Source organism: Alexandromys fortis, unplaced genomic scaffold (assembly GCF_014885135.2).
Source record: "Alexandromys fortis isolate MF-2015 unplaced genomic scaffold, M_Fortis_MF-2015_v1.1 scaffold_172, whole genome shotgun sequence".
Classification (NCBI taxonomy): domain Eukaryota; kingdom Metazoa; phylum Chordata; class Mammalia; order Rodentia; family Cricetidae; genus Alexandromys; species Alexandromys fortis.
In genome coordinates this window covers 2,107,810-2,127,854 of record NW_026068061.1, presented here as the reverse complement: position 1 = coordinate 2,127,854, position 20,045 = coordinate 2,107,810, and the positions used below count along the sequence as shown (strand labels likewise).

Genomic DNA, 20,045 nt, shown 5'->3' with positions numbered 1-20,045 from the left:
TGCATCCTCAGTGCCCGATCGTTAGGTGGCTAGCACACAATAGGGGTGTTCTGGTTGGTTCTGTGTCAGTTAACATAAGCTAGAGTCATTAGAGAGGAAGGAGCCTTAGTAGAGGAATCGCCTCCATGAGATCCAGCTGTCAGGCATTTTCTCAATTAGAGGAGGGCCCAGGCCATTGTGGGTGATGCCATCCCTGGGCTGGTGGTCCTGGGTTCTTTAAGAAAGCAGGCTCAGCAAGCCAGGGGAAGCAAATCAGTAAGCAGCACCCTTTCATGGCTTCTGCATCAGTTCCTGGATCCTGCCTTCTTTGAGTTCCTGTCCTGACTTCCTTTAATGATGAACAACAATATGGAAGTGTAAGCCAAATTAAACTCTCTTCTCCCCAACTTGACTTTCGGTTGTGGTGTTTGGTCGCAGCAATAGAAACCCTGGCTAAGAAGGTGGTGAGTGAGTACCTAACCCATGCAGTGCCGTCCACTTGGTTGGTGGCTATGGAGGTGGGACGGGATGGTGATTCCCTCTGAGTTCCTCTGCTTGGTGCACAAATTACACTGACAGTATTGCCCTTGTTTCAAACTTAACTTCAGATTACCCCAGATGAATGTGCTTCAACACTCCTTTAACAGATAGGGAAACTGAGGCTTACAAATCCACTTTCAGGGCCCTCTAAGCTGGTGTGTTGAAGAAGTGAAATTAGAAGCCAAATGAATTTGCTTTCACATCAGTGTCTGACCAATGAAACCAAAATTAACCTATTAGCATCACAGCGCATGGAATTAGCATGACCTCTTAAATCAGTCTTGCCGAATAGGCTGAGAAAATATTATCCAATCAGCTTCTTATGACTTTTTAAATGCTGGAGCAAACAACGTAGTTGGCCAGGCATGGTGGCATATGCTTGTAATGCCCGCCCTGAGAGAGTAGGTGTGGGAAGGTCATGATTTCTCTAGCAACTTAGGTTACATAGCAAGTCTTTAAAAGCCAGAAAAAAAAAAAGCTGAAAAAGTCAAACAAAAAGCAAAGAAGGAATGGAAAAATGAAAAAAAAAAGAGAGTGAGAGAATGCATTTATAAAAAGAGGAAGGACAAGCAGAAGCCAGGTAATGGTGGCATACATCTTTAATCCCAGCACTCAGGAGGCAGAGGCAGGCAGATCTCTGTGAGTTCAAAGTCTACGGAGCCAGTTCTAGTACAGCTAGGGCTGTTACACAGAGAAGTCCTGTCCCAGAAAAAAAAAAAAGACCCAAAACAAAACAACCCCCCCCCAAAAAAAGAAAAAAAGAAAGGACAAACAGGTATGATTCTCTCTTTCTTCTTCTTCCCTGGTATACACACCATGTTTATTGTTTTAATTCTGAATTTAAATAATTTAATATACACGTGGAAACCCTGGCTAGTGATGACAGCCTCATAAAACTAGTCACAAGCAGTCCAGACAAGTTAGCCAAAACGGGCTTCCCATAAAAATGATGTATCATACAGCAATTACTCCTTATCCATGCATCCCGGAAAACTGGTTTTCACTTTAATGTTTTTTCCCTTTGTGTTTTGCAGATCTTCCTAAAATAGGAACATCTTTATATACAAAGAAGCAACGCGGTAGGAGAAATGACTTCGTTCTGGTTACATTGTTTAGAGGAAGTCATGAAAAATCTGCTCTTAACTTCTTCTGGATTTCTAAAAGGGGGGCTAATTTGTAAAGTTACCCAATTATTATTAATGTTTTTTTTGAAAAAACAAAACAACCCACCCAATTTCTAGGTTGAGCAAAGTTATGCGGAGAGAGAAAAGGATCCCTCCTGCCTCCCAAGCTCTGCCTGGGAGGAAGCAGACAAGAATTAGCGAGGCTGGGGCTGGGGCATGTTCTAGGTGTGTCCATGGCACGCCCGTCTTCCCGTCTTCCCACAGGAAGTGCTGTAAGGTTGGAGCAGCTTGCCACACCTGTTAGACTGTTCCATTGCCCTAGAGGGGAGGAAAAGAAAATTAAGTAAGACGCTTGCTTTGTTTCTCATCTGTCTCCTTGCTCTTTATCTAACCCTCCCCTAACGTCTTCCTTTTGACTTCTCTTGTCCATGCGTGGGTTTCCTACTAAATGCTTTCTTCAGCTGTTGACTTAAGTTTCAGACTTTAATCTGTGACTTATTTGTTTTCAGTTAATGGCATGGAAACTTCTTTTTTTTTTAAATTATTATTATTGATTAGTAAAGCCACTTGTGGTGAAAGAAGTGTTTCTTTTGAAAGCTACAATGAAGCCAGAACCCATGCAGTGAGCCTATGCCATACGGTGAGGAAACAATTCCAGGCACCATTTGCTGAATCTCATGAGTGTGCAAAAATCGATGTGTAACCATTACCCTGTAGTAGGCCCTGAGCCTGTAATACTAGCAGCGGAGCTAATGCTTGCACTTCATAGGTAAACAACTCAGGGCACCTGGCCACTCGTGGGCCACCCACCCAGTTCTCACAGCCTGGATATTAAGGAGCCTTCCCGTCTGTCACTTTAAGAACCACGCCAGACTCAGGAGGCTCTCAGCTTGCATGGACAGAAGCTGACCTGCACACCTTTACATAAGCCACAGGCCGCTGGGACAACAGGATGCTGAGAAATTAATCAACTTGCTCACATGTCATGACTAGCAGATGTGGAAGTGGACTCTTTCTGAACCATTTTACTGGAGTCTTCACATATATTTTCACACACATATATATAGCGTATTTGAAATGTAAAAAAGTTACTATTTTGTTCATGTTTCAATCTGCTTATAATAAATGCGTGTGGATACATAGTTGCCTGATCTGATTTGGTTAGGTGTTGAAGGCATCAGACTCTTTTATTACCTATAGATTTGTTTTTACTTTTTGTATTTTTTTGTTTGTTTTTGTTTTTGTTTTTCTTGAGACAGGGTTTCTCTGTAGCTTTGGAGCCTATCCTGGAACTAGCTCTTGTAGACCAGGCTGGCCTCGAACTCACAGAGATCCTCCTGCCTCTGTCTCCCAGGTGTTCGTTAAATTGAAGGCGTGTGCCACCATCACCCGGCTACTTTTTGTATTTTGTTGTTGATATTTTATGGTGGACTTTGAAAAGTCATCTTGACTAATTTCCCTCCTTTCTCTTCTTGTATCAGAAACTGTCTAGGCTTTGCCCTGATCCTCTTCCTCGTAGGCAGTGAGAATTCTCGGCCAGATGGGATGTATTGTTGCTAGCAACGTGCCCATCTGGCAAACACGTCCTGAAGCCCTTCCATGAATGCTATAGTTCTATATCTCCATGTGTAGCTGGCTGTGGGGCTGGGGAGTGTGGTCAGCTTCAGTCTGGGCACACTGCTCACTACATACACAGTAAGACAACGGTGCTGTCCGTATGAGCTGGTCGGAACCCTCGAGTGGCAACCATACTCACTGCGGTCATCTCATGGTGATGGCGGTCTAACCTGGCCTCCTTTGCTCTGAGAAGAAAGGGCAGAATCCTAACTTACCCCGCAGCAGCCACAGCACTGGCAGTCTCCACAGAGGGTCCCCAGGAGGCCATTGACCACCTGGATGGCACAGAGAACCATCTGGATGCCTCCAATGACCAGCAGAATGGAGAAGAGGGTCAGATTCCAGGGGACCACGTCCTGGGGCTCTGTGCACTTGCTCCACAAGGCTTGGTCATTAAGATAATCACTGCGGGTGATAGGGAAACGGGCAGGAAGGCGACATTTGTCAAATGTGTGTGATCGCCTACTCTAGCGAGTAGCCATTACCATTTCTTTTGTGCAAAACAAGCCCTATAACGAAACACCCGGTAATATCAGTGAAAAGAACCCAAGCACATCTCCCCAGGTACTTCTCCTTCTCCCATGCGGGTTGTCGTCCCAGACATTTCATGTCTTCATCCGTCGATTCCACACAGAAACCCACGGCTCTTTCCTTTCTGCTCGGCAAACAAGGATGCTGAGGCCCAGAGACTTTATGTGCTTTGTCCCAGTCATAAACTACTAAGTGACAGAGAGGTTTTTGTGGGCTGGCCAAGAGGACAAATAAGCACACAGACATTTATAAAGAAGGGGAAACTGAGGCTGCACACATGTCGATGGCCTTCATCCTAGTTATCATTGTTAGAGACCAGTTTGATTGTCACAACTTATCAAGTGGCCACCCACAACCACATAAAATAGATCATGTCACATGACGAAAAAGAAGTGTGTCAGCCACATGTGATCACTGACATCTGTAATCTCAGCACTTGGGAGGCTGAGGCAGGAGGGATGCCTTTAGTTCAAGGCAAGCCCAAAGGTATAGTGTGATAGCCTGTCCTAAAACCAAACAAACAGCACGAGACTGCTTCCTGAGCAGAATACCAACAGCACAGGCACTAAGATGGAACATTGCTAAATGGGACCTCATGAAACCCAAAAAGCATCTGTAAATCGAAGGACACTATCAATAAGACAAAACAGCACTTCACAAAATGGGAAAAGATTTTCACAACTCCCACATCTAACAGAAGGCTCATGTCCAAAATATATAAAGAATTCAAGAAACTAGAAAAAAAAAACCCAAATAATCCAATTTAAAAATGAGGTATAGATCTAAACAGAGAATTCTCAATAAAGGAATCTCAAATGGTCAAGAAACACTTAAAGAACTGTTCAACATCCTTAGTCAAGGATACCACAAGAAAACCCACAGAATCAACTGACCTAGGCTTATAGGGGCTCACAGAGACTAAACTGACAACCAGGGAGCTTGCATGGGACAAGCTGGAATCTTAGAGGCCAGCTTGGTAACATTTGCTTTTTCTCTTCACTGCTAATCCTGGGTAATTTCGTATTGTACAGTGAACAGAGATGGGAGAATTCATGAAATCTTGATCCGTCCAATAAGGTTGACTCTATGCTGTTTTTACTGTGACGCTATTGGTAGATGAGTGGTCACTGTGAGGAACAGATAGAGAGATATAAGATGGGGGCATGCGTGAGAGTAACACACCAGAAGCAGCTGTGAGGGGAACAGGCCTCATCCGAGGCCCGAGTACACAGCGCTCTGAAGCACGGTTTTCTGCTTTCCGGCTTTTACCTTACTCAGCATTTCTGGTGTTATCTACAGGTGCAGTGGTCACTCTCCTGACCTCGGCCTTTGATTCCATGCCATCCCAAGCAGGGCGTGAGCTTACCTATTCCAGGGGAGTGTGAGAGGCCTTTCCCATCACAACCACTGGCTGTTGTATTGCTTTGGAGCGGTACAGCCTCTATTGTGTTCCCTTCCCTCTCCCTCCTTTGTTTTTGACACAGCATTTAGGCTAATTGACGTTAAGTCATGGAAGGCAATGTTTGTCACACAGCAGAACACAATAGTAAGCCATAGCTAACACTACACGGATGCTGTTGATGGAAAGAATATCAGAAGGGTCCTTCAAAAAGACATTACCCACTGATTTCCTGACTCCTGCCGTGGGAGAAACTGAACCACCGACAGAACATCTCTAGAGAAGACTCAGTGTGCTGGTGTCTGAATTCTATGTTCCTCAATCTAACCCCATGGTGATGGAGCCTCAACAGTTCACTGCAAGGTATGAAAGAAACATCTTGGAGTCACTCCATATGATGTGAAGATGACAGATCTATGCTTGCGTAGTTGTGAGAATAGGGTTGGGGTACTTGGTGCCTGTGAACACACCAAGATCATCAGATCAGAGCCAGTGCCTCCCACCTTCCCAGTCTGAAGACAGTTCTTGAAGTTTCTAAGGATCTTATTGTAAATGAACAATCAGTAGTTTGAGTTAGTACAGCCATCCCTCTGCATGTTCAGGTACCACATATGTAAATTTGATCATAAATAACTGGTACAATGCATCTGTAATGAACATGTCATTGTTCTCTAAGCAAAACAGTGTATCAGCTGTTTGCATAGCATTTCCATTGCGTCAAGTATTATAAGCAATATGGAAACACTGTTGCAAGTCCGTGCAGGGTACTTGTGCGTCAATAACTACGGTTGTCCTGGAGCCTCCGTGGATGCGGAAGGACAACTGTTTATTAGTAAGCTATTTAGTCCTTTTTTAACGGACCCATTCTCTATGTGCTAGAAGATCCAACAGCCATACTTTCTGATCTCCAAGGATGTTCAGCCACTGTGCAAAATAGAGGGTCTGAGATAATGAGCAAATGAGAAATGGTCCAAGCTTCTCGGAGGAGAGAGTGTAGTTATCTAATAGAGCATCTACTACAATGGAAATGTTCTATATTTTCGCTATTCAGCACAGTAGCTACAAGCTGCAAGCAGCTAGTGAGTACTTGAAATATGGCTAGTGAAATTGTGGAATTAATTAAATACTGTAGAATTCATTTATTCAGCTGGGACTGTCGCTATGGTGTTCTATGTGGCAGGCAGATTCTGCTCATGTTACTGAAGACTAGGAATCATCTAGAGGTTCTGCACTCTGGTCCTAGGTATACCCTTTGAGGACAAAAATATTAACTACAATCTGCTAATGTTTGGATGTGAGCTGTGGCACAGCAAATTTTCTCTGGACAACTAAGGCATCCTCTTCTAGTTGTTTCTCTCGTGTTTGTCAAAAATGACCTAGAAGTGAGGTCTATGCAACTTCTCCTAACCACAGAGTCAGCTTTACCTTGAGCGGCGACATTTTGAGAGTACATAATGAAGGGGCCGTGACATTATGTTCGTTGTACAGTGGAGCCTTACCCGCTGTGAAAGGGGTATCCCCATGTATTATTGGACATCAAGCATTTGGGCCCCTTGTTGATGGAGACAGCTGAGATGACGAATGAGTACCCGGCACCCAGGAATCCAATCGCAGCAAACAATGTGGAGGTGAACATCTGAAAGGGAGGAGAGACAAGAGAGTTCTTAGACCGTGCGGAGATTATTCATGCTCAGTTACACCACCCAGCAAGCCTGCCCAGCCTGATGCTAAACATGACGACCATAGGATAGCAGTCATTTGTAATTACAGATGGGACCTACAGCTCTCTCAGATGGAGCTTTGTGACTCACATTCCCTTTATTACTCCTGTCTTTTCACTTATTCAGTGGTTGAGGAACACAACACTGTATTTTCAGACACACACATATATTATATATATTCATCTGAATCTATATAAATATATGTCTGAATATGTATAAAAGGCTGAATATATAGGTTTGAATGTATATGTGTATTTACACACACACACACACACACACACACACACACACACACACACTTTCCAGGTGGTGGTGGTGCATGCCTTTAACCCCAGCATTCAGGAGTCAGGGGCCGGTAGATCTCTGTAAGTTCAAGGCCAGTTTGGTCTACAGAGCAAGGTATAGGACTGGCTGCATAGCTGCTGGGAAACCCTGTTTCAAAAAAAAAAAATAAAAGAAAAAGGAATAAAATCTACAGGACCAATATGTAAGGCCAATCTGTTACATCTTGGGTTAATTTTTCTGGCCAAGTACACTATGCGGCACACAGATCCCGCTTATGCTGCTGGAGACTAGAAGTTGAGAGGATCTCCACTTTGGTTCTAGGTACACTCCCTGTGGACAAAAAGATGTAAAACTATCTTCCTTATAATATCTGAAGATCGACTTGACAGCTCTTCACCTGTTGGAAGCTTTCTCTTTTATACTAAACAATCTCAACAATTCCAGCTCAAGATTTTTTTGTTTGTTTGTGTTTTTCGAGACAGGGTTTCTCTGTACCTTTGGAGTCTGTCCAGGAACTTGCCCTTGTAGACCAGGCTGGCCTGAAACTCACAGAGATCTGCCTGCCTCTCGACTGCTGGGATTAAAAGCATGCACTTTAATTTAAGAACCATTGCCCAGCTTCAAGATTTTTTTATGTGAAGAGATTAATTGGTAGTATAGATTGGATAAGATGATTTTTTTTAGTAGTAATATCAAAATCGAATTTAGAAGGCAAATGCCAGAAGCCATCCTGGAGACCATTCAGGCTAACTCCTGTTTACAGACAAAATGTTTAGGATTAGAAATTTGTAGAACTCTACAATCTCTATTCCAAATAGTAATTAGAAATAGCATGGGCTGAGTGTGGGGGTCACACCTTTAATCTCAGCACTCAAGGCAGAGGCAGACAGATCTTTGGGAGTTCAAGACCAGCCTGGTCTGTGCTGTCAGCTTCGGGTCATCCAGAGCTACACAGAGAAGCCCTCTTTCAAAATAAAGGGAAGTATGTGTGTCCAAACTGACATGAAAGAGACTTTAATCTCTTAGTGGTGCAGAGTACATATAGCAACTAAACCACTAATACCGAAGAAACACGAGTACATTCGAAAATCAGTGGCTGGGATAAACATTCCAGATAAAAGGTTGTTAAATTTATTTTCTACAACATGATGTATATATACATGTGTTAACTGTGTGTCTATAAGTGCGTGTTTGTGCATTAATGGTTTTGTTGGAGGCTTTGTTCTAGTTTTGGGGGAAAATAAGAGGTAATTCTGTACTCAGTTTTCCTCTTTCTTGAGATAGTTATGAGTTATGAATCCTGTGATTTTTTTTTTAATGTGTGAACTCCTATGAGAACATGTTGGGTACTTAACATGCACTTATTTAAGCGGCTTATTTTCTGATTTTGCAGCATCTCCTCGCCACCTCCAGCAAGGTCACCGTTCAGTTTGCACACAGCTAGTTCTAGGAATGGGCAGCATGCTCAGCATGGGGAGGTAAATCTTACCTTCAGGGCAGGTTTTTCTTATGCTGTCTCTTTCTCTTATAGAGAAAGTCATGGGATGGTCTGGAAAACCTTCCTGACAGATGCTAGATTTCACTTTCTTCACTTAGACCGGATTCTCGCCCAGAAAAATAGATTCTATGATATAGTGCCCCTCACATCTTCAGACTAGCTGAGAGCCTTCAGAAACTAGAATTTCTCCTACAAGCATGGCTAAGTTACGTTTTAATAATATTGAAGAACTCAAATGCCACTTGGTGCGGCCATTTCAATTCCACCTAGTAAAACTGGCTCAACTTGATGAGAGCCTTATGCAGAGGTGTGTGTAATGTTTATCCTTTCAAAAACCTGTGGCATGGCTAGTATCATCTATACTTCCCCCACAATAAACCAATAAATATCAAGACAATAGATAAAAACCAAGACAGTAAGTGTTAAAGTAGTAGCCTTGTCTCATTATTATATTTTTTGACAAGGTCTCCTGTAGCTCAGGATTTCCTTAACTAGCTGGTGGCAGAGGGTGACCTTGAACTTCCAGTCCTCCTGCCTCCACCTCCAAGTACTGAGCCCAGTCATAGTCAAGTCACACATTTATAAAGTGGCAGAGCTACATTGAGGATCCAAGTTTCCTTCCTCCTAGCCCAGAACCTTCCACCTACTACCCGTGTAGTAATGTGAATGTGTACCACACTCACGCCCTGGCACCTCCACACCCCATGACCACCAACACCGAACAGTGTGTTATTTTCAAGTTTTCTTGTGAATAAAATTGGTTTTCTCACAGACATGAGATAAAATGAAAATGAAAATAGCTCTCTGCTTGCTTGATCTCCCTGTATTGGCCTATTCTAGACAGAAGTCATTAAACTATTACTGATTGAACATATAGGGGGTCTTTGAATTGTATTTTTAAAAAAAGGGTCCCTTTTCCAGGAAAGGAAATCGGTCTCTTAGGAGACCTGGTTGATGCACCCTCAGCAGCTCTGGACCAAACAAGAATAGACGGCTTCAAGATCTAGTAGGCCCCTTACGCTAAAATAGGTGGTAGTGAAAGGAAAAATTCAACTCATACTATTCCTCTCGAGAGATCTGGGTAAAGGAGTTTGGGTACCAATTCTAAACATTTTACCATGTTTGATCATGCACAAGGTAAGACTGTACTGATGATGTTGTCAGCAGTAGGATGTCACCCTTCCCTTCAAGATGGGGACTTCAGTCCTATAGATCTTATCACATTATAGCTTTGCAACCATTAGCCACTGCCTGTCACTAATCTGAAATTCTGATAGACTTGCTACCACATCTTATTATTAAATGTGTTAGCAAGTAAAGAAGCACTTCTATTAACATTTCATGCACTGGCTGTTTTAATATTTTGTTTTTGAATCTTCTAATATAATGAATTTCCTTTAAAATCCAGTGAATGCTATTCTACATATTTTTGAAAACTGGGCACAATGAGGCATGCCTATAATTCATGCTCCTGAAAGTGGCGGCAGGAGGCTCAGAAATGAAAAGTTTTACTTGGCTATATGTCAAGTTTAAACCAGCCTGAGATACAGGAGACCCTGACTAGAAAAAAAGGAGATAAAAGTTATTTTGAGAGGGTGTTCATATATAATTTTCACCTAGAGTGTGAGAGGATTGTGACAAAGAGTGAACACAGAGTAAACACATCTCCATTTAGGCAAATGAGAAACCAGGTTAACAAAAACCTTCAACAAGGGGATAGTGTTCCCTTTTATCAAAACATATCATTTGAGCTTCTCTTAGACCACCTCTGTCTATAAAGATAATCTCATATATAATGCAAATGTTCTAGCTTAAAGGAAGATACAGAAGATATTAACTTTATCAGTGTATTTTGTTTAATTTTACATATTTAATATGTTATCATTTCAACATGTAATCAGAATAAAATATATGTCTTTTTGTATCAGTTCTTTGGAATATGGTCCTATTTTGAATAGACCAGGTCCTTTCCACTTCCTCAGTAGCCACACGGGACGGCCATGTTGAACACTCTTCATGTAGGTCATTTGAAATTTTTGGTGGGAAAAAATTTTTAAAATTTATGGATCTAGTGTTCATGGAAATGTTTCCTCTCAAAAAGGGAAGACATGTGATAAAGAGAGGAATGTGGTCATTCTTAAGCGAATAGAAAGTGCTTTGTTTGCTCTACAGTGTATCTGAATAGGAGTGGGGCATTGGATTCCAGCTTTGGAGAGCTGTAAGTGGTACGTTGTACTTTTGAGTTCCAGTATGAAATACCCCACCTTAAAGGAAATTTTAGAAACCACCCTAATTTTCACAATCTTACAGAACAGGTGAATCACATAAAACAACTTTACATCACATTATTTTAATTCACATCACATAAAGAGTCCTAAATGTTAGTCAAGTGGGGTACACGGTCTTTTTTATTGTTTTGCTAGAGGGTCTTACTATGTAGACAAGGCTGGTCTAGAACTCACAGAGATCCATTTGCATCTACTTCTCTGTGCTGGGATCAAAAAGCTAGTGTCCCCACACCCAGCCAGATATGATCTGTCTTAAAACCAGCATGGGTTAAGTCCCATTTATCATAGGTTTTATAATAAAACTTCTTTTATTCAATGGGAGTTTACTGAGGTCAAATTAAGTATGTTGGCATAACCCCTCCCTAAAGTGATAGTATTTAAAGTGAATAGGCAAAAGATCTGGGACAGCATCCAAGGTAGCGCCTCTTGAGAGCGGGCGCTGCCTGCCAGGTTTTGGAGTCCAGAGTGGGAACAGTCATCCTAGCTTTGGTCAAGCTTTATCACCCTGAAAGGAATAAATAGAAAAGAGGAACACTAATGTATCATGGTCACGGGTATGAATTACAGGGAGTAGGAGCTGGGTCTAAGTTCTGGCTCCTCCCGCATGACCTTGAGAAGTTAATCATTCTGCCTCGGTTCCTCTTCCATAAAAAGAGGCTCAATAACAATAATTAATGAGTAAGAGAACCTGTTCAGTAGTGACTAGTGACCCTTCTAGAAGAGCCAGACATTTCTCAGGGTGGGGATGAATTATTAAATAATGCCCAGCATGCCACACACTGATAAGACGTCAGGGATCTTTTGTTCTTATTCTCAGGAAAATTTCCATGACACCATAATGCACTCAATACATGAGCGCTTAACAATATATTACTATTGTGCTGCAATATTTTTATTGTTGAACCCTCACCTTCCTTTCTACAAATGCAAAAGTCTGGGGAGAAAAACAAAAGTAAATGAATTTTCTCTTAGATGGTTGTTCCAGAAACACATTCTGCAGCCAAATACTCTACCGTTGAGCTACCCCCGCAAACACATTCTGTTCAACTGCATGCGTTGAATGCTGTGAAAGTTTCCCTTGAAACAGATGATAAGAAAATCCTGTGTCAGATGCCTTCTAACTCACCTCCTGACCACCTTATGACCTCCCTAGCCAGGTCCTGTGATAACTGAGCCCAGGACGGTCATTGCTCTGACAAATGACTGTGTCTTTGGCCATTTATTTTATGCTGATCTTATGGCAAGGACGATGGGGCCAAAAGGGGAGAAAAAACATGTGGCCTGAGGATATAGTATTTACAGGGTTGGGCAATGGCCATGTGAGTAAAGAAGATACCTCTGGTGGCACTGCCCTTCCTACTTGACAAACATTCTAAGAGACCAATGGGGGCTCCCTGAAGTCAGTCTTCTCTCGGTCTGTCCTTCCCACCTTTTTCTCGAGGCTTCTCCGAGTGCAGGGATTCCAGCATACCAACAAACCCACCTGTTTTCTCCTAAAACAGTAGCGTCCCATATTTTCTGTCTTGGCTCAGCTTGAGAAAGCTATGAGGGCTCCAACCAAGAACTGAATGTTCAACCTGAGTTTCTTCACTTGTAAAATGAGGACTTGATTGTGTAGCTTAAAGGGCTTTGGTGAGGGGTAAGCCTGAGAAAGTGTAGACATCACCTGCCACCTCCCGGTACTCCTTACTTTATTTGCCTGGTGTGGATTTCTCCAGGTTTTATGTCTTTGATACCGAACACGTACCTGGGACTTCCTTTCCTTCTCTTTACACTAACGTTGCAACGTCTTTCCCAAATTCTGGTAATATCTTTCCGAAAGTTAAAAAAATGCGTTGCCAAAACTCATTTTACAAGAGGGCATTTTACGTTTTTGTTTTGTTTTCTTCAAATTTTTGGTAGGCTGGAGATTAACCTAGTAGCATACACATGGTAGGTAATCATTTTGCTACAGAGTGTCATTCCTAGCCAAAGAATATGGGTTTTTGAAGATAAGAGTGAAAAGAAGGAAATCCACACTTTAACTTCTTACTTTATGATCACGCATCCTTGAAAAGCATTGCCTAAGTTTCCCCCAATCTGTCACTGGAAGGAATAAAGAACGAGATATCCAGGATCTGTCTGTAGGGGGCAATAGTGAGCTGAGCACAAGAAGAAATACAGACTCAATTGCCTACAGATCGCCTTATGATGAGACCAAGATCTTTCTCCAAAAAGTTGACCGCATTGCCCTGCCTGGAGTGTGGATGTTGCGATTTATTACCCGATACTGTTAACAGAAATACCTGCCTTGCCCCCCCGCCCCTTTATCAATCTACTTTATACCGTATTATTAAAGACCCTCAACTTTGAGTCAAGTCCAAGGTTTCTAAATAGACCTTTGCTAAAGTGAATGAGTTGATCAAATTGGTTGTCCCACTGGGCCCTGAGAGACCAACATTTTCCAGGTATTAAAGAGAGTACAGGGGGCAATGACCAAACAGACAAACAGTTAGAAGTCACTGAGACTCTCAGGCATGGGAAGAGGAGGTTGGGACCTAAAAAACGAACCTAGGTCAGGGCTTCAAAGGCCACCCTGCAAGTACCTACCCTTGCTGTTTTTCCTGGCTCACGTCAGCCTAATCTATCTCAGAGTTCTGACCTTCGGGCTGAGCTTCAGTCTCCTCCCCTCACAGGGGCCTGTATGGGATCAGAGATCACACACACACACACACACACACACACACACACACACACACACACAGATAAAGACCACCTAACTCATTTTCTCAGGCTTCACAATGAAACTATGAGTTAGGAAATTTCAAGGTTGGTTACTGGTCACGAGCTCACTTTATCTCCACGCCTTCTAATTCCTGCTTTTTTTTTTTTAATAACCGAAGGACAAGAATGATGTAAGTTCAGTTAACATTTGGGGAATGTTCTAGAAAAACATAACAATGCCAGTGGAGGTGAGGGAAACTGCTACTCTGGCTTCTGCTCTGTTTGCTTATAGATCTTTCTACTGGCAGGGCTTCTCCGAGCTCCACAGACAACTGGTGTGGTGTTCATTTGTAAGGAAATGCCTTAAGCATTTACGAAAATAGCTCAGAGGGTCACTATGTAGTATGCAGCTTTGTGTATGGTGTGTTTGTATCATGAGCGTGTGTGTGTGTGTGTGTGTGTGTGTGTGTGTGTCTTGGAGGGGGGCGGGGACACTACCAGGTTCCACAAAGCAGCATGTATGGAGCCTTAGAGCCATGCCAGGAGAGGCCATACCAACATAGGACAGGCCAAGGTTGTGCTGAGGCCAGCGATACTAGGTTCATTTCTTGTGGTTTGAAAAGAAGTAAGATATACAGGTGCATTTTGTGTACTGATCTTTGATTAAAACACAACCCCACCCATACCAAGAAACCCAGGTGCTGACTGTTCAGCACGGTGCCCCTCTCTAGTAGCTGAGGCCTAAAGCCTTGGTTTCCCGTCTGCACAGCTGGAGGTAGGATGCAGCCATTCCCAACCCACTCCAAGGGCAGATCCAAGGGAGGCCTCAGGAGCCCTGGGAGATGATACGTATTGACCAGGGCAAATATTCTAGAACGTGTTTCTCAACTGTACTGGGAACAACATGAATTTCTTGATGCACTCTTTGCTTCATTTAAAATCTAATGAAATTAAAGTTTTGTAAAATACTTTGAACATGGTTGTTCTTCTCACTCTAGTTATAGAGAAACCTAGAAAGGCACAAGCACGCCTGCACCCCTGCCTGCCTGCCTGCCTGTTATGTGGCACTCAGTCATTGTCTAGTTCTGCCCGGCACCAGAAATGCTATGACTAATTTCTAAGATACAGTTTTTCCTTATTTTCATTCAAATTCCTTAATTGCTGTTTTTTTTCAAACTGTCATCTTCAACCTATCTTCCAAAGCTGACAAGTTTTAAATGATCTGACGGGAACATGAATTACATAGCTCTTCCTTTCCTTCATAGCCAATCATAGGGAAATATTATCAAGTACATAGAACCTATGACACAATTACATCAAATGAATTGTTGCCGTTTCTTATATTCTTTGTAAATGATGATTTTAAATGCTGAAAGAACAATTTCCAGTATTTACGGTGAGTTTTAGAAGTGATGTTCTAATGAATGATACGATGTCACACAAAACCTCCAGTGTTTTGTACACAGAGCACAGCGGGCTTTTTTGTGCACTTGGTAAATGCCTTCTTCCTTGAGTAAATGGACAGATGATGGTGAGAAAGAAATGTCAAGGCAGTTCTGCTTCAGAATGGGCAGAGAGACATTCAAGAATCTGAAGCTGGCTCAGGTGTCTCCTTGAGGGGAACTTGGACCCTAGGACGCTGGAGCAGGAGCATCCTTTACCCATCAAACCCAGGGTCTGCCTCCGTCATATTTTTGCCACATCATATAACCAAATGCTTAATGGTTTTTAAGTCAAGCATTTTATTCATTTATATCACTATTTTGTAAGAGAAACTGAAATGGTTAGCAAACAGTGTTATTAAGTTTTGGTCCACCTAATGTCGCCTGTGTTCCTAGAGTCTTAGATTCTTCCTTTGTTAGAAGGGGGGTTTGAAGATTTAGAAACAGCAAAGACTTATCCCCATAAAAACAAGGAGTTCCTCCCTTTCTAGAATGAGAACAACTGGAGGACGAGTGAAAGGAAACTGTCTTTGTCGTCTGGACACACGTATCTACGCAGCAGGGTTTGACCATATCTAGGGAATTCTGCTCCAAGCCAACTTGTTTATCTTAAGTTGGTGACTTGCCCAGATGCAGAAGTGGGACCTGACCTGCATGCCAGCATTCCTTCTGTGCCCCCGTCCCCTGGGAACATCAATGCCTCCTCAGTTTCCAGCTCTCCAACTAAAAGATGGAGAGGAAGCTGAACTCCTAAGGCTGATTCTGGGTGGCAGTGGGAATTGCTGGGCCTCCAGAAATAGTGCCCTTGGCTGTGGTAAAGGAGGCAGCTTAGTGGGCTATTAGGGAGGGGAGATAGCATCTTTTATCTTGCCCCAGGCAGGTCTCCTTAAATGAAGAGGCAATTCAGAGCCAGAAGAAAGTTAGGATTTGTTTAAGTTCTCCTAGCTTCTTAGTGGCAAAGGGAAGTCTGGGGCCCCACCTCAGTCTTCTCTGTGCGTCCCTCCAGTTCTGAAGCTCTGACGTCACTGATTGCTTGTAAAACTTGTGTCTCTATACCTCGAAGTATGAAGGTTGTAGAATTTGATACATTTATCCTTATTCTTCTGTACTAGTCAGAATCAGAGCTTAATCATGTACCAGGTGTCCCAAGAGTCTGAGTTGGGGCTGGTTCGGCACACCCCTAGTGCCCAGCACAAACCAGCAGTGGACCCCAGAGTCGTTCCGGCCGTCAACCCGGTCAACTCACCGCAAATCGCTTCCCGCAGCCCGCATTGCCACAGCAACCACAGCAGTCATTGTTCTTCAGGCCCAGGAACACCAGTGCAGGGAAGATCATCTGCCGGCAAGAAAAGGGCTCAGCGTGCGTGCGAAGGGAAGCCTGCGTTTTCTCTCCGGCCAGTGAAGACCTCAGGTCTCAGTGGCTTAAGGAGGCAGGCAAGACTTAACAGCAAACAAGGCTCGTGGGTAGATAGGCGGTTTTGAGTATGGGGGTTCCGTTTGGCCTGACTGACCAACTTCTGTGAGGAGGTTTTAAGAGCTGGCACCCCGAGTTTTCATTTAAAGGGAGATTTAGAGCAAGGGAAAGAGACTTGGTATCATGCTACAACCTGGAGGTCCCACCTATATCCGAAACGCAGGGCCAAAGAAACCGAACGAGAGCTTCCGGACCTCTGCGTTCTAACTCGTTCATTTGTAGAAAGCACTGGGCTTTGCTTATAATTCTTATTGGCACAATTTTACTGGAATAAAGCAATCAAGTGGCTGTTAGCTTGATTCTCTGGGCTCAAATGTCCTCTGCTCATTCCAGCCCAAGCTTGGGGGAATGAACCACTTAGTAACCCAAGATGTCCCCAGCCGCTGATAGGAAGGGGGAGTATATCAAGGCCCTACTTTTCAGTACGTAAAGGTCGTTAGTTTCAGAATGGCATCCCAAGTACTACGCACGGGGTAAAAAAGGATGTGAGCAGGGGAATTCTCTGTTATGGGAATATTAAGATTTCTCTACTCACCAAGACGCCGCTTCCCGCTATTCCTCCGAAATACCAGACCTCTTCCGAAAGGTGGCTGTTGTCATCCACCACCTTTCCTCCAGGGAAGAACAACAGGATATTCGCCAGGAGGCCAAACACAGCCAGGGGAATGAGGGTGCCCCCCAGGCACTTGGCACAGCCCCCGGTGCACATGCTGGGTGGCGCAGGAAAGCACAGAGATCAAAGGCTCCTCACCACCTGCTTCGCGGGTCTCCTCCGCGAGTTTGGCAGCGGGGGTTCCCGCAGCTGTACTCAGTTCCGTAAGAAATTTGGGGGCCAAGGGTCAGAGCTTTCTGAACTGTTTCCTTGGAGTCGGTTCACTCCTCCACTACAGCAGGCCCTCAGTGGTGATGGGCATTTATATCCCTGACCCTATGTCTTTTTTTTTTGCACCCCCATAAATGAGATTACGTTCTGTGCAATCGGTCAATTGTTTTGCCATGGTGACCAATAACCTCTGTTAATAATCCACCAGCACAGACAAGACACTCAAGTTGGTGCAGCCGAAGAGAAGGCTGGGGCAGGCAGTGTGTGGGACTGTCCCTTTAAATTCTCCCGGTCCCTGCCCAAATAAAGAAATATTCCCCCAGGCACTACATAAATCCCTCTCTGAACACACTAATGTCCTGATTAACGTTGTGCCTCCCAACCCTGAGTGATCGGCCTGGCTCTTCTTCGGCCTTGTTCACAGAAAGCCTGAAACACAGGCTGTTCCAGAAGGGCTTGTTTCCCTTAATACAAAAGTAATTTGAGGGCCTAATTGAATAACGCTGAATTCAGGCCTGGGTTCTTTTAAAGGATAAAATCGGAACAGCTACTTACTTTATTGCCCAACTGCTGTATTTCTTTATGTGTTTACTCAGGTAATTAAATTCTGTCTCCTTCCCAACACACCATGGAATTAGCAAAGGCAGTTTTCCTAATCAGGTTGTTCAGTTACTTTGTACAGGACTAGAAACCTGTGTCTAAGAGCAAGTGAGCTCTAGAGGAAGAAAGATGTGGACAGCAGAGGCAGAGGCGCCGTGAGGGAAGGGCAGTTACGTTGTGGGGGCACAGTAGAACACATCCATACTGGAAGTTTCATTAGCTTCGGGCCCCACAATTCAGTTATCAGCTTGCTCTGCCTCACTGGCGATGTCTTAGCCACACTCCGACCAGCTCTGCTTGCTGCTTTCATTGCGTTGCTCAGTGTGATGGAGCGGTCGAGGAACTGCAGGTGGGGAAGGGATTCTTTCCAGCTCCACACTGGCAGTCTAGGGACCAAACTTCAGGGACTGCCGGCTAGGGAAGCTGGCCATGGGAAGGACCGTGGAAAGGCAGGCACTGAGGTTCCCTCCGAAGAGTCCAGGAAATGGGCCTCGGTTGTTCTGTGTACACACTGAGAGAACTCAGGGTCAGTGTGAGATAAAAAACAAAACAAAAACAAAAGCAAGTGTCAATTGAAGACCCACAAAAGCTCAGGTACAAATGAATGGGTTCGGTGCTGCCTACTACACAGACTATAGTGCTCCCTACTACACAGACTATAGTGCTCCCTACTACCCAGCCTACAGTGCTCCCTACTATCCAGACTACTAACTCAAACAGGCTTTGGGAATTCTTTAAAGTCATCTCAGTGTGTGTGTGTGTGTGTGTGTGTGTGTGTGTGTGTGTGTGTGTAAAGAGCACATAAAATTGGGAGGGGAAATATCTGTGGGTGAAAGGAGGGATAGGATTAGGAGAGAGATTGGAGAGGAGAAATGAGAGGTGGATTTGATCAAAATAAATGTGGGTGTATAACATTCCCAAACAATTAAAATAAAACCCTTTAATAGCTGATATGTTGGGAGAATTCAATAATCCAGAGCTCTGAGTGGCAGACGAGTTTAGGGTTTTAGCTTGATTTGGAAATGTAGAATCCAGTGCCGGTCAGACTTTAATGCCCATTGAACCCTTCTGTTATAGCACAGCTCACCTGATCAGAATTCCTATGCATGCTACTAAGACAACTCGGAGCTTGCTTATTTCCCAAGGGCTCATGTTATAGGCCGTGCTGGCAGAGAGAAGGAAAATGAACGATGATAAAGGGCGAGATGGGTTGAGTGTGATTTGTTGAGCGCGTGGCGCTGGATGCACGTGTAAGGCCGGAACTGGGAGCAGGGGTGGGAACCATCTTGCTTCCTCTGACCGGAAGAATAATAAACCAGCTATTCTTTTTTTTTTCAGCTATTCTTTTTTTGTTTTGTTTTGTTTTTGAGACAAAGTAGCTTTGGGTCCTGTCCTGAAACTAGCTCTTGTAGATCAGGCTGGCCTCGAACTCACCGAGATCCGCCTGCCTCTGCCTCCTGAGTGCTGGGATTAAAGGTGTGCACCACCACTGCTGGGCTAAACCAGCTATTCTCTTAAGTGGAGCAATGGACTCTGACAGGCATGGCTAGTCTTTGCGTGCTCAGGTCATTTAAATATGAAAATTACTACAAGAGCCCCTGGTCTGGGCTAGACTGGACTACAAAGGGACCAGGTGGTTTGGGGAACTGGAGGACAGAGCCTTGTCTCTAGCCTTCTCCATCTCAGAGTCTGGAGTCACTGCAGGTATCACAGGCTGCGTCTTAGTCACTGTCCCATTGCTGTGAAGAGACAGCGTGACGAAGGCAACTCTGATAAAAGAAAGCATTTAATTGGGGCTGGCTTACAGTTTCAGAGGGTGTGTCCATTCTCATCACGGCAGGGAACGTGGTGGCAAGGGCGGCACTGGAACAGTAGCAAAGAGCTACGCCCTGATCTGCAAGCAGAGAGACTGGGTTTTGCATGGGCATTTGAAGCCATAGACTAGGGCATCGTTTAGTTTGAATCAGAGAAGCTTCCTTTGCAGGAGGTGGCTATTAATAGATCAACAACTAGTCAACAGG

At 43.9% G+C, this 20,045-nt stretch overlaps 1 protein-coding gene across 1 annotated transcript; it reads right to left on the bottom strand.

Annotated features, from left to right (window-relative positions):
- Positions 1–1,100: 1,100 nt before the first annotated feature.
- On the bottom strand, positions 1,101–17,545 carry Tm4sf4 (transmembrane 4 L six family member 4). The gene is made up of 5 exons (XM_050120231.1): positions 17,137–17,545; positions 16,374–16,463; positions 6,690–6,826; positions 3,476–3,665; positions 1,101–1,961 (listed from the first exon to the last, which is right to left on the bottom strand). The coding sequence occupies exons 1-5, from the start codon at positions 17,308–17,310 to the stop codon at positions 1,944–1,946; spliced, it is 609 nt and encodes a 202-aa protein (XP_049976188.1). The 5' UTR covers positions 17,311–17,545; the 3' UTR covers positions 1,101–1,943.
- Positions 17,546–20,045: the final 2,500 nt, after the last annotated feature.

Excerpts from the sequence above, each read along its gene's own strand:
- Tm4sf4 (XM_050120231.1), bottom strand. The coding sequence starts at position 17,310 with ATGTGCACCGGGGGCTGTGCCAAGTGCCTGGGGGGCACCCTCATTCCC. Across the intron at positions 16,464-17,136 it reads TAGCGGGAAGCGGCGTCTTG|ATGATCTTCCCTGCACTGGT; the intron begins GTGAGTAGAGAA and ends TCTTGCCGGCAG. Across the intron at positions 3,666-6,689 it reads GGATACCCCTTTCACAGCGG|TGATTATCTTAATGACCAAG; the intron begins GTAAGGCTCCAC and ends TATCACCCGCAG.